General features: G+C 44.9%; 1 protein-coding gene across 4 annotated transcripts in view; it reads left to right on the top strand.

The window, feature by feature from the left end:
- Positions 1-13,698, top strand: part of DGKG (diacylglycerol kinase gamma) — a 205,836-nt gene extending 192,138 nt beyond the window's left edge. For 3 of the 4 annotated variants that reach the window (XR_008662175.1, XR_008662174.1, XR_008662173.1), the window contains 3 exons: positions 246-2,567; positions 12,418-12,560; positions 12,661-13,698. Coding sequence is in view for 1 of the 4 variants with exons in the window: in XM_055308224.1 (XP_055164199.1) it covers positions 246-344 (99 nt within the window). In the remaining 3 variants the exon portion in view is untranslated. Of the gene's footprint in view, positions 1-245; positions 3,254-12,417; positions 12,561-12,660 lie in introns of those variants that run through there. The other variant, XM_055308224.1, reaches the window with a different exon arrangement.
- Positions 13,699-13,929: the final 231 nt, after the last annotated feature.

Raw genomic sequence — 13,929 nt, 5'->3', positions numbered from 1 at the left:
TCACCACGTGGGAAGCTCACACCTGTCTCTCCCCAGTGTTTCCGCCCCTCACTTCCAGCAGTGCCAAACTCCAGGCCCAGTGAGGGTCCAGTTGCCAATTTTGAAGCTGTTCAAGGACAGTCGTCCTTCTGCATGGGGCTCCTTCCAACCCGAAGCTGGCCCGCCTTCCTCCCTCTACAACTCCCTCTCTCATAGGTTAGTGGGATCTGCATACCACTAATTCACTTATGCCTCTTTGCTTTTAGATTAAAATTACCCACAAGAATCAAGCGCCTATGATGATGGGGCCTCCGCAGAAGAGCAGCTTCTTTTCACTGAGGAGGAAGAGCCGTTCAAAAGACTAAATAATATGCCAAACGCCAGTTAAACCAAGAGAGAAAACAAGAGACTATAACACACACACACACACATGCACACACAACGCACACACATGCACACTCATCTCTAACCGGTGGAAGCAAAGCCACCCATCAGGAAGAAATCTTCATCTTGCTGTACATTCTGTCTACTTCAATAATGGGCACACCCCAGCAGAGCCAGTACCAATGAAAATTTTGAATGGACTTAGGGCCTGCCAGGGTGTGGTTGGCTCATATGGCAACCTCCACATTCCCAGAAGGCCCTGAGACTGAAGGAGAAATCCCTCTCTCTTCCCACCAGTCCTGTAAGTTCCCTCATGGACGCTCACAAGAAGCAGGCTGCAGGTTTCCTGCCTGGTGAGATCGGATGTGGCCAGGGAAAAGAGCTCCCATTCCAGAGAATTTACACAAAGGTCCCTCTGTACAGAGACAAACGGCCTCCAACTCTCAGAGCAGAGCCCTTGGCAGGGCTCAGCAAGCGCACGTTGGTTTCTTAGTTGTCCTTCAAGCAGCAGCGTCTCCCTGAACTTGCTGAGGAGGCAGAAAGGCTGTGGAAAGCTGTGTTTCCATTCTTGGTTCTCCACACACTGTCAGTGGGCACTTGTTATTTTCCCAAAGTCTTCTTCTGGTGGCTGTGTGTTTGTTTAGAGACGGCTCCAAGAGCCCCCAGAGCTGCCTGCACAGCACACCTTAGATGTGGTATTTATTTTCTTAGTTCTGTGAACACCTGGGAGGGAAAGCAGAGAAACTGGGATTTATTTTTCAAATTGGTGTCATAATATTGTGTAAAAAGGGAAGAAAAAAAAAACCACCCCCAGTTTCTTTCTTTTTCAAGCCAAAGCGTGTTTCCTGTTTGAGTTCCAAGCCCTGGTGGCAGACTATTCCTGAAGGCAGAGAAGATGAGAAGGAAGGGCCTCTTGCTGAGAAGACCAGGAGACAAACCATCAGGTGGTTCCCACCTGCCTCTTTGCACCTACTACTCCCAAAGTGTGACCTGAGGGCCCTTCTGATGGTCTTATGTGTGTGTGTACATATATGTAGCATATATATTTATATATACATGTATATATAAATATTTATTTACTGATGGACTTTTCCTGATTTTGGGAAAAAAATATGTAGAATAGGAACAGAAAGTGGGAAAGAAAAAGAAGGTTCTTACTCCCCCATTCCACCATTTCATTGTCAAGACACATTTCCCCGTGGTGATCATGAGATTTAAGGGAAATGAAAGTAGCTTCTTATTGTAAAGAGACTAAGAATTCCTATTCTGGATTCTCAAAAGAGCCGTGAAAGATATACTGGACAGAATTTACTCTCTCATTTGCCAGATAGAGACGATGAGTCTCAGAAAAGTTAGGAGACCTGTCCATGGCATCTTAACTAATGTGGTTTGGGAATAGGTGCCATTAAGAGGATATTTATTAGAAAAAAGAACCCACGCGTCTTACAATAGGGTCATTTCTGGTCACTGAGAAATTGTTCCATTCGAATCCAGGTTTCCAGGGAAGAATGAATGTGTAGCACATGTGTGGATGGGACAGGCCCACACAAGAAAATGAGGGCCTCATGATGCTTCCAGAGATTCTTTCTGGCCTGAACTGGTAAGAAGTTGGTCGGGGTTAAAGGCACCAGACAGATCACCAGATTAAATTCTCCACATGTCAACTCATCATGGTCATCATGGCCGCTTAGCTTGGAAACACCTCTGGCTGCAGGGATGACCTCAGTGGAGACTCACAAGGACCAAGGCACATTCTGCAAGGTGCTGCCACCCAGCACCTGGAGGGGTCTTGGCAGAGCCCAGTGGGCTTTATGCAGCTGGTGCCAGCATTACCCTCCTTTCCCGAGGGCAAGTCTGTGTAGAGCTTCATTAGTAGGCAGAAACATTTGCCTTGGCACCTTTGCTCCATTGGACCTCCATCCCCTCTGAGATTTCTTGAAAGGAAACTTGGGCCCACTCGACATTACTCCACTGAGCCCTCTCTAATCTTGCACTGAGTCAGGAGTTTTGCACAAGGAAGGGAAATTAAGATTGTGTGTACACATTGATCCTGACTCTGAAGGAAGCAGTCATCTAGGACCATCCTGCTGGACCTAACGGTGCGAAACCGGTGGGTGAGGGGAAATCCAGGCCACCTGAAGAATGTCCTGAATGATGAGATCCTTGGTGATGGGACGGACCAACAAGCTCCAGAATAACAACAGGTACTATCTTGGAAGCCACTTGATTTTGAAACAAAGGCAGGTTCAGATTTGAGGTCACTGGTTCTGAGACATTGACAGAAGTTTTGGCATATGTTTTGACCCCGATTGCCCAAGATTGAGGCTCTTGGGATGTGACCCTATGCCCAGGTGAAACTGAGTCTCAGAGATCCACAAGGCAGAGTGGCCGCTGCCTGTTCTAGTCTGGTGCATAGGACTTGCAGTGTTGCTTGAGAGACATAATCCTAGAGCCACCGAGTATAACAAAGCAGTGGAATTGCACTTCCAATTTGGTAACCTCAGTAAGTCTAGTGTTGTTGTGTAGTGTGATAATTGCAACTCATTCCTTAGCTCTTGTGACCAGGAGAGTCTTCTTCCTGTAGAGTACCTCACCATAGTGGGCCTTCCAGCAATTTCAGAGGTTGATGGAGAAGGTATTAATATCCCAATCTTAATAATGAGACAGTGAGGCTTAATGAGGGTTCGAGGACTTCCCAACGTCCACACAGTTAGGCAATCAGAGCAGAATCCCATCCCTTAGTTATCCTTCATCCTATTCTGATTGTGACCGTGCCACAGACATGTTCTCACCTGCCCCCACAGTTCTACCCCACCAGCAATAAAAATAATTAAAAACAGAAAATCTTCAATACGCTGTGTTGTCCCTGGACTATTGAGCTGAGAGTTGCATCTCATTATGGCTTGGTCTTTGTGGATTTCCTCCAGTGAGTTGAGAATGGAGATAGGCTTAGTAGAATGATTATATTTCAGGTCAGAGACCAGCTCCTCTCAAGATAGTTCTTTCCACAGATGGAAAAGATATGTTAAAATTGCCAAATAAATTAGGAAATACTTGGCAGAATCTGGAAGAGCCTCCAGACTGGCGTTACATAACATGCATATACATTATACATATGCACATTATATAAGGTGACATAGTACTTAATGTGCTGTATATATTATGCAAATTACATATTTGTGAGTAATCATGATAAATATAGAGACCCACTAATCACTTTTTTACACATACTCAGTGACAGATTAGGAAGTTACTTTGCCAGAGAGTCTTAAAACTTACTCTCTCCTGCTGCTTTGGTTCCAATTCCTGACAAAAATAATTGCATCAACTTTTCCCATCCCTAGCCCCCTCTCCTCTTGGCCAAAACCCTCTGTTACCTCCTGTCCCAGCTAGGCTGTACCTTCCGTGGAACACACCACAATTGGGTCCATAAAAATAGAATCATGGGAATGGGAAGGATCTAGACTTCCAGATTCCCCTATGTCCCAGGCCTACACCTCAACATTCCCAGGCAAGTGGGTACCTAATGTTAATATCAAAGGGAGAGAGGAAGGGAAGGAGGAAGAGTCTACCAACCCTCCGAGGAAGGAAACTTCATAGTGCTCCGTAGCCACCAGTTCCAGGATCCAACAATAACCAATCAGGAAGTTATTTCAAATGTCTAAGTCCCCACAGCATATCTGAGACCATAATTTCCTAAGATGTGTTTCACAAAATGTTAGTAGTCATAAAATGCTACATGAAAACAGAGTTCTGTGATCAAGTACTAGCTCCCTTTCTAGGAGAGACATTGAAAGGCTTAACTCTGAGAATTCACCTTAAAGAATCATAGTGTCTTTTATTTGTCTGTCAACATCCGTAGATTAGCAACACTGCCTTATGCCCACCATTTCTTCTTTTTGTTCTCAGTGGAGATAGGAACACGCAAGTAAACGTCTTCAGCAATAATATTCCAAAAAGTACTTCTCTAGGACAAGGAGTCTCCATTCTTAAGACCCTCTTTAATTTCTTCTATGTGACTATTTAACTATTTTTAATGTTCCCCTCTACATGTCTTCAAGCAAGAATCAAGGATCTGGACTCTCTGCTTCCTCGGGGGTCAGGGGCAAGGGACTAGAATACGTGATAGCTGCCAGGGGTCAGACTTCATCTCTGTAGCTCCAGAGAACAGAACCAGGTCTGAACAGCACAGTTATAGAGAGGTTGATTTATATTCAATTTAATGACTGCTTTTGGAACTGGCCAAATATGGAAGAGGCTGCCTTCTGGGGGAATGAAAAGTTACCCACTCTTACAGGATGAGCCTCGACCTGGTTGGGTGGGGAACAAGCAATGATAGATCTACCTTGTCCAAGAAGCTGTTGAAATAATTCAGAATCTGTTACTTTCTTTTGAATAGCATACCTCAGTGTCCCTTGTTTTCTGAAAGAATGAAAATGACTCCCAGAGAAATTTCTGGATCAGTGGGTACTAGACAATTAGACCCCATCTAATACATGGCAGGATTGACCAGAATCAATCATTGATATCCTCTGAGGACAGCTAGTGGTGGTGATCTCCCCTCAGTAGCTTGGAGAGTTAAAGGAATGAGGTACAGTATTCAGACCAAAAGAGTTTCTGCCTTTCTGTCAGGGTCCATATTGACAGTGTGGAACTCATCTAGTCACAAACATCAGACCTGCAGCTGACTTGTGATAACATGGAAAAAGAAACCATCACACATCTCAAATATTAATCAAGTTTTAGATAAAACAAGAGAGCAGAATTGTCTAGAATTTCCCATGGAGCCATTGTTTGTATCTCACCTTGATGTCCTATCATGTTAGAGTACATCTTTCAACTTTCTACTATAGAGAGAAAACAGGAAAAGGAGAGAGGAAAGGGAATTCCCATTTATTGCTTACTGGATACAAGGCACCATGTCAAGGTCTTTTCATGCGGTGTCCCATTAATCCTCAGAACAGCCTATGATACAGGCATTGTACTTATGTCACAGATAAAGGAATTAGTGCATAGAAAGGTGAAGTACCTTGTCCAAGGTCAAACATAGTAAGTAGTAACAGCGAACACTTGACATGGATCTGTCTCACCAAAATGTATGCTTTTTCTACTAGACTTTAGTGCTTTTAACATTCTTGTCTGTTTCCAACCCTACCACCATTCTGGGTGAGATTACACAGCATTGGCAAATGGATCTATCAGGTCCACCTCTGTTTAGCCATCTCATCATGTTCCTACTGAAGAACTTCCAGTGCTTGTTCACAGTTAAAGTCAACAGACTCCTTGGACAGCTGGAACCCCAAACCTCAACTTTGAAATCAAATTGGCAGCCAAAACTTCATCTTCAATGTTTCAGATTCTAGCTGAATGGGAGTCATTCCCCCGGGCTACCTAATAGATTTTCTGTTCAACTCTGTGAGTGGGAGAGCAGCAAGCAGCCTTCTCAGATATAAATGCCACGGTCAACGGTGCCTGGCCTGCATGGGAAAGGAGGGCTGGGGTTGTTGAAGGGAGCCTCCCGGCAAGAAGGCTCTGCATGTGATCCTCATTAGTGATAGGCGTGGGCTGGGCCATCTGTATTCCACGGGAGAACAGAATGGCAGGCTGCCTTTCAGATGCCAAGAGAAGCTATCTAATGGGAAGATCCAGAGAGCTCAAAAAGCAGACAGGCATCTTTCCTCACGGGAATCTCTGTGGGAAGCCAGGGACACAGAAAACCAAGGGTTTGGGGAAATTAATGGCTCAACTTGCTGGGCACCCACCCTGGCTACCACTTCATTCTTTAAGACCATGGCGCAGGCAAGTGTAGCCCTGCAGCCTCATTTGCTAGCTGAACTCTCTTAGATGGAGCCCACAATGAACTGATGTTATCCTGAAATCTGTGGCCACAATGGCAGGTGCATTAGAGCAAGGCACCAGAGTTTTCAGGTAAGCCTTCGAGCCTCCCAAGGGTCAGGAAACACTGCAGCTAGGAGAGACCATGTGATTGGATACTCAAGGCAGATTCTAGAGAAATAATCAGAAAACATGAGGACAACTCTAAATGCTCCAAATTAGGAAAATGCAAGTTGGACACAAAGAAGAGAACATAGAACCCAGCATCATGCATGTAGTAGGTAATGAATAAATATTTGTTAAATGAATGAATAGCTAAAGTGGGTATCTGTCCTTCTGTCCTGGAATGAGTAGGGGAAGGGGAGGTAGAGGCGATGAAAGCTTTTTAACTAACAACTCAGGAACTTGAAACCACAGGATATAGAGGGAGCTCATGGGGGCCTCTAACTACCCAGACATCTGTTGAATGATGGACACAGCTAAATATGGATCATCAGAGGGCTTTCTAGGTCACATGGAGGGCAGTTTCATGATTCAGAAAATATGAAATTCAACTTGGATAGAAAGAAATATTTGCAATCTACTTCTTAGCCATCAGGTCAGAATGGGCAAAAGAATAAAAAGGCGGCACAGAAGTAGAGTTACAACACAGTAAGAGATCGGCATAATAAGGTACAGATTCAAGAGATGAAAAGACATGGAGAACTGGATTTTTTTTTAGCAGATTTATTTGGGCAAGGGAGCTGAGCACTGTAGTTCAAAAATGAAAGAAAGGACAAGTCTTTTTTATTTTTAAGCAGCTTAAAGTTGAGTTAATGTAATATGGATGTGTCCAGGCATTAATGAAACTGTTAGTAAATAACTATCATTTATTGTGTGGTCCAAAACCTATTACTTTTATGACCACCGTTAAACCTCACAGGAAACCTTATGAAGTTGGCAGTATACAGTTCCCTACCTGACAAACAAGGAAACTGAGAAAAAGAGCAGATCTCACAGCGGCAGATCCAGGATTCAGATCTATCAGAATTTGCCTTCAAAGCCACGCCTGTACCTGCAGTGCCATTGTGGATTCCTCTGAGCTTCAGGCACAGTGGCAGGCCTTATTACCCCCAATCGATCCCATGTGCACAACTCCCTGACTTCCTTCTCGAAGTGGAAACCCAAGTCCACAAAGCTGGAGAGGTAAACAGTGCTCATCCGGAGGACCGTAGAGGCCCATTGAGAAGGAGCCCATCTGGGCTGCAGAAGGCACACGCACACCTTACCCTCCCCTTTTCTAAGGCCCTCTCCCCAAGGTGCCAGCTGGGCCTCGTTTTAGGACCTCACTCAGATGGCAGGCAGTCAACCATAGACAGCTGGCAAAGACTTCACCTGATTAGGGTGTTCACATAATATGAAAGATCTGTCTTAAAGGATACAAAGACCATATTAAGGATGAGGAGCAAGTGAAATGAGGTCAGGTAGTCAAACATCAGAATTCAGCAAAGGATACATAAAGGTGGAACAGAGATCCGAAATATCCTTTTAAAAATCTGTTGGATAAATCTGAATTTGGGATAAAAAGACTGCTTCTAGAATGATGCAAAAAATTTTTTGAACTTTTTCCTTTCCCCAAAAAAACACAAAAAATCCTTTTAAAAATGGAATCTTAGCAAGAATTACAAGGTGAGGAATCATAAAATGGTAATTTATTTTTTCCTTAGGACAAAAGGAAACGAATTTCTAAACCTCACAATATAAATGACAATCCAGAAAAAGACTCCAGGAAGTGTTTGTTTTTTGTTGAGGGAATAAATACCAGTACTTTCAAAGTAATTAATGAAAATTTTTTTTGGTCTTTTTAATTTATTTTTTAAAGATTTTGTTTATTTGAGAGAGCATGGGTGGGGAGGAGCAGAGGGAGATGAGAAGCAGGCTCCTCACTGAGCAGAGAGCCTCATGGGGCACTTGATCCCAGGACTCCATGATCATGACCTGAGCTGAAGGCAGACACTTAACCAACTGAGCCACCAGGCACCCTTTTTTTTTTTTTTTTGAGAAAACTGATACTGATTGGTTACCAGAAAATGGCATGATCTTCAAGAAAAGAAAAATTTTCCTGGTGAATATTTCCTCTCTCTCCAACCTCTTTGAGGCAAAAGGATTGAGAACTAACTAGATCTTTTGACTCAGAGGAACATACATCCATGGAAGGTGTTAATAATAGAGGATATCATTAAATTGCTGTTTGGGGTTTGCTATCATCCTACTCTCCTACCACCAGGCATGAAAGTAATGATAATAAGCCTAAAAGGATTAAGTAATCTCCACCTCCCTCCCTCTCTGTCAGCCTCCTAAAGCTTCCCACCATGGCCAGCCAGGTTAAATACATTTCCTTGAATTAGAATATCTGGGAATAATGTTTTTATTATGGAAATTTTCAAACACACAGAAAAGTAGACCCACGAGTATAATGAGAACACATATACCTATCACTTTGATTCAACAATTATTATTTTGCCATATTTGAATCTTTTTTTTATTTTTACTGAAGGTATTTTAAATTACAGATGTCATGACGTCTCACACCAAAATACTTACACACATTATAGGGGATCCTTCCTTATGTGTGAAAGGCTGTGTACATCAAACACAGTGCTGTTGGAAGATGTCCGGGTGCTCTGGTACATTCAGTCATTCCTCAATCACAAATAGAAGTTAATCAGGACATTACTCTAACACTAATGAGGAGAAAGTTCTGGGTGGAACCCAAGGAAGGTCTTAGCTGTATTCAGAACGTTCCTGATTGATCTAGAGAGAGGGAAGTAAACAGTACATTAAATAAATTCTCAAAAGATATGAAGTAGAGAAGTGTTACAAGCATTAATGGTGCCAGAGAGAAAACACAAAGCATTTGCAGGAGGTAGAAATTTATCTAAACAGTGCATGTTCTTATTTTTTTAATAAAAATTATTTAAAACATTGGTAATTACAGAAAGACCAGGCACAGTATTATTTGGGACAGCAAAAGAGTGAAACATTATATCTGCAGATTCATTTAATCATATACAAGACAGCTATGGTTATTGCCCCCACCACGTGATGAACATGGTGCTAGACTTGGCGGGGGTAAGCTGCTGAGATGGACAGACAGGTCTTCCCCCTCCACTGGGGCATAATTGAACTGGAAGTGCGTTAACTCCTGAGAGAACGTCTGAGAAACTTGGTTGAGAAGCCTCAGCTCACTTATGCAGGGCAAGATACCGTTTTTGATAGGCAAAGATATCATTCCACTTGCTCTTTGCTTAGCTTCTGGGGTCAGGGCAAGCTAATGTTCTGGGCAACATCTGCAGATGTTCTGGGCAAGATGGTGGGCAAGGTGGTTCGGTAGTTTGCTTACAAAAGTCTGATGGTTCAGTGGTTCTGCCAAACGAGAGAAGCAGGCAAAATGAGTGACAGCAGCTTCCAGAATGTTCAGCCTGTCTCAGTCAATAAGTTTCCTATTCAAAACAGCCTGGGTGGTATCAACAACCAGAAACCAAGGCCTAATATACTCAGTCTCTGGCTGGTGGACCTAACTGAGCACCCATCTGGCTTTCCACCATGCCAGGAGGAAAAGCTTCCTTATCCATACTCCCAGTGCACATCTACATCTGTTTGACTTAGGAAACACCCCACCCCTTCCCCCACACCATGGGGGTCATAGAAACAAACACCATCATCTCTTTTTGTGACATTGCTGCTGTAAGGAATGCGAGTCTATGTTGGCTGACTCGGCAATGATAATTGTTTTCATCCTCCTGAGAGTAGGACCGTGTTTTCTTCTCAGAGCACCCCCTCTTTGGAAGAACACAGTCTCTCTTCGGCTCCCTCCTCCAGCCTAACCCCTGGCCCTGAAGCCCAGGATCTGCTGATGGGCGAGAAAACATATGAGCTCACTGGAGCTTATATAAGAGCTCTTGGCAGGCCTCCCCGGGAGCATGCTCGCATTTGCCTTGCCTAGGCAATGTGATTTTTCTCTCCTCTATCTCCTCAGAACAGAGAGGCCTATTTGTACTACTGTTCATTAGTCGTTTTGGAGCGGGGGAAGGAAGCACAGTGTTCCCTCCTATATCCCAATGATTCAATTTGGCACAACTATCCTGAGGGGGAGAAATAGTATCTAAAAGATAGAACTCACCTGCGTGTGTTGAGCACCTTCACACTGGCACTGGTCTTTCTCTCAGCTCTTTTCCATGAGCAGGCCATACGGCTTTGGTCACTCCAGAGGAGCATGGAGGGCCATTAGGGCCAAAGCCTCCTTGACATGTCAGAGGACTCCCACTCGGATGTCCCTTCCAAGATGTTTGTGAACAAGGTCGAGGGAAGAAAGACACAAAATAAATGGACACCTCCCTATTCCTTCAAAGCAAAAAAAACAAAAACAAAAACAAAAACAACAACAAAAAACAACAACAACAAAAAAACACATTTAGGGAGATCTTTCAGGTGTTCTCAATGGCAGGAAGTTGAACCTGCCTCCCAATGACTTGGTGAAGACTCCCATCCTCTCCCAGACCCCATTGTCTTGAGGGAGGAAAGAAACTTCTGGAAATTTTGGGGGGACTGCGCTCTGGAAACTCAAAGAGAAGTGAGGAGAGAAGGAAAGAAAGAGAAGGCCTGGAACCCAACCTCCAAAATCAGTGGATGTTTTACATAGCTCCCGACAGAAGAAAGGATTCAGTTCTTCTCCTGCCCCTGAGGGAAGAGAGGAGGGGGAGGAGCCATGGGCCCTTGGCCGAGATGGGCTCCACTCTGCCATCCTGGTGGCTCCAGGCCTGGGCAGTGCAGGGCAGTGCCACACAAGAGGGAGGGGCTCAGCCTGTTCCTTCCCATTCTCCTTCCTGAGCTACACAGGCCGAGACCCCAGGGCGCTGCGTACCCACAGGCAGGTGGGGAGATGCACGCTTCTCCCTCCACTCCTCTCCTGGGGCCAACGCTGCTTCCCACCTCACACCAAGGAGCAGTAGGGAGACTTGGACTAGTGTCCAATTATGCCTCAGTTTTCCCACCCACCAGATGGGGCTGGAGAGGGTGGTTTGTACATTTGTTCATTTACCCACCAATAAATACTGTGTTATTAACCAACATCTATTTGCCAGGCACTGGATCCTAACTTCTTACCATGTTTCAACGTGGTTCTCTTGCTTTTTCTCCAGCATTTCCCATCACATTCTGCTTTTCCTAATCTCCACCCACCCCCAATACCTGCTTTTTCCACTTTCTTTCTTTTATTCTCATGGTATTTCTCTTCCTTTTTCTCCCATGATTCTATTTTTAGAGCTTTCATACATAAAATCAGAGGATCACAGGGATCTGAAAGGGACATTTGCCCACTTTGTTATCTCTGGGCAAGTCTGTGCTGAAAAGGCTCAGGAAAGATCAGAGAACATAGTCCAGAGCCCAATTTCAGGATGTATCTGAGTGTCTCGCAACTTTTCCCATCAAGAAATTATCTCCAGTGTCTAACTGAAACCCCTCTGTTCAATACTACTCTCCTTTATCTCTTTACCTTTTGAGTCACATATTAGGCATAGAGCACCTTTGTGGGTATAGAACCTTTGGGGAGTTTAATGCAAAACAATATAGCTGAACATCCCAGACCAGAAGGTATTAGCTTCAGTATGGAAACAACAGAATCAGGAGCAAAGAAGGGACCAAAGGGACCAGAGGCCCTGGCAGTGAAGTGGGTTTGACTTCTATGAAATCAACAAAAACAGAATAAGCAATAACCCACAAGCATAATCCTACTGGAGTCACAATTTCTGATTGACTACCTCATTTAATACAAAAAGTCCATTGAGCAAGGAGTTCTGGAATCAGCCCCCTATTGTTGGAAAGGCCCTTCCTTAGATGTCATCGAGTTCAGCCTGGCACGCTGAGTTGGAAGCCAGTGTAGCACAAAATCAGTGGTTTGTTGATTGTAGTTGAGTTACAAATGGTGGTCATTCAGCTTTGGTTCCAAGGCGACCACATACAGAATTCCTCTCCAAAGTTATTTTTCCAAGCCTCTGGGGAGGAGGCAAGCCAGGTCTACACTTGGACAGGGCCTGATGCTCTAAATGTTGCCTTTTTTGATCTGTGTGAACCTGCCAAGGTGGCTCACAGTCCTGATAGAGGCAATGTGCCTGCCTAGTGAGTAGGTTACCTGACAAGGAGGCAAACTTACACCGTTTTCTCTCTTGCTTTCTCCTTCAGATGGCAAGAGGCAGGAGATCCAACTAGAGAGATGAGGGTCCTGCAGCAAGTTGCTGAGCCAGCTTATAGCACAGCTGCCCTCTTGCACAGAATGGGAAGAAGTAGCCTTTTGTGCCTCTCTGTGCCATCATCCTCAATACTCGGTAGATATCTCTGAGAAAGTGTTGTTGTTAGCAAGTAATCATAATCCCAAAGAAGCCACTGCTAAAGGTCCTGATGGATGTTTTCTCCCTCTCTCTGCAGAAAACAAATAAGACCCTTCTATCTTGGAAAAGTCTGGCAACTGTTCCACAGAGGCTGCTGGGGAAGGGAGCCATTCCATGTGCCAGGATGATATGAGGGATGAAACCCTGCCTGGGAAACCAGAGCAACATGGGGAGTGGGGCTACCATCCTATCTCAGCCACAGGGCCTTGGACATGTCCTTTAGCCTTCTGGGACCTCTCTTTCTCTGTCTATCAGACAAGGGGGCTCTAAGGACTTTCCCTCTTCCACGATCTTGCCTTTACCTGGAGTACGTGCTGCGGCCATTGGAGAAGGGGCATGGTCCTCATTCCACCAGGCCCAAGGCTTACCCCAGCCCTGCTACCCTGGAGGGCTACTCCTGCTCCTTAAAGAATCTGCCCTTCCCTCTCAAGGATAGATCATGCTCAGAAATCAGCTGATTTGGGGGACCAACCTGAAAAAAAACCCTCCAAGGAAGTTCTTGGATAAGCCCTCCACCTTTACACACACACACAACACACACACACATGCACACGCACACACACATGCACACACACACACACAAACACATATACTCGATCCCTGGAGTGTAAACATTTTCCCTTCTGTGTATCTAACCTATTTTACCCTTTCTCATTGCCAGGATGTTAGGGGAGAGTTCATTCCCACCAGTGGAAAAGCACTGCGTCCTTTTAGAGCACTTAGCCAAACCTTGGTGTTTGGGGGTGACCCTGGGCATAGGTTGAAGCTGATGGTCCCAATGCACCTCAGCTGCAGCCCATGAGTGCAGACTGAGGCAGTGACTAGTTGCCAGGGTCCAGATCCTTCGCTCCTTGCTCGCCCAGCCCCAGTGCCTCCTCCACCCATAGACACGCTATTCCGTAATGGTAGTTGCCTGCACCAGCCTGCCCGTCTGCCTGCACCGAGTGCCCTGGCCTCGTTCTGTAACGTACCGTGTGTGTGTGTGTGTGTGTGTGTGTGTGTGTGTGTGTGTCCTGACACTATGGTTTACTACAAATAAAAATGACAGCGGATGGCTGACCTCTGACCTCCTGGTGGTTTCTTTTCAAGCCATCGCTGGAAAAATCTGGATTGTGTGATCAGCCGCAGAGCACTGGAGACGAGCCTGCACCTTTAGACTATGCTGTAGCCTTGTCACAGGTGCCCATGGCCTGGGGCCCGCTGAAGAATGGAAATTCTCTGTTGCCACTTTCCTGTTGTTGGAGGACGGGGAGAGGAAGCCAAAATTCCTATTCAATAAGCCTTTACTGAACAGCTCGTAGATGTC

The sequence above is a fragment of the Nyctereutes procyonoides genome, unplaced genomic scaffold (genome assembly GCF_905146905.1).
Source record: "Nyctereutes procyonoides isolate TBG_1078 unplaced genomic scaffold, NYPRO_anot_genome, whole genome shotgun sequence".
Lineage (NCBI taxonomy): Eukaryota > Metazoa > Chordata > Mammalia > Carnivora > Canidae > Nyctereutes > Nyctereutes procyonoides.
This window is presented reverse-complemented; position numbering and strand designations above follow the sequence as displayed.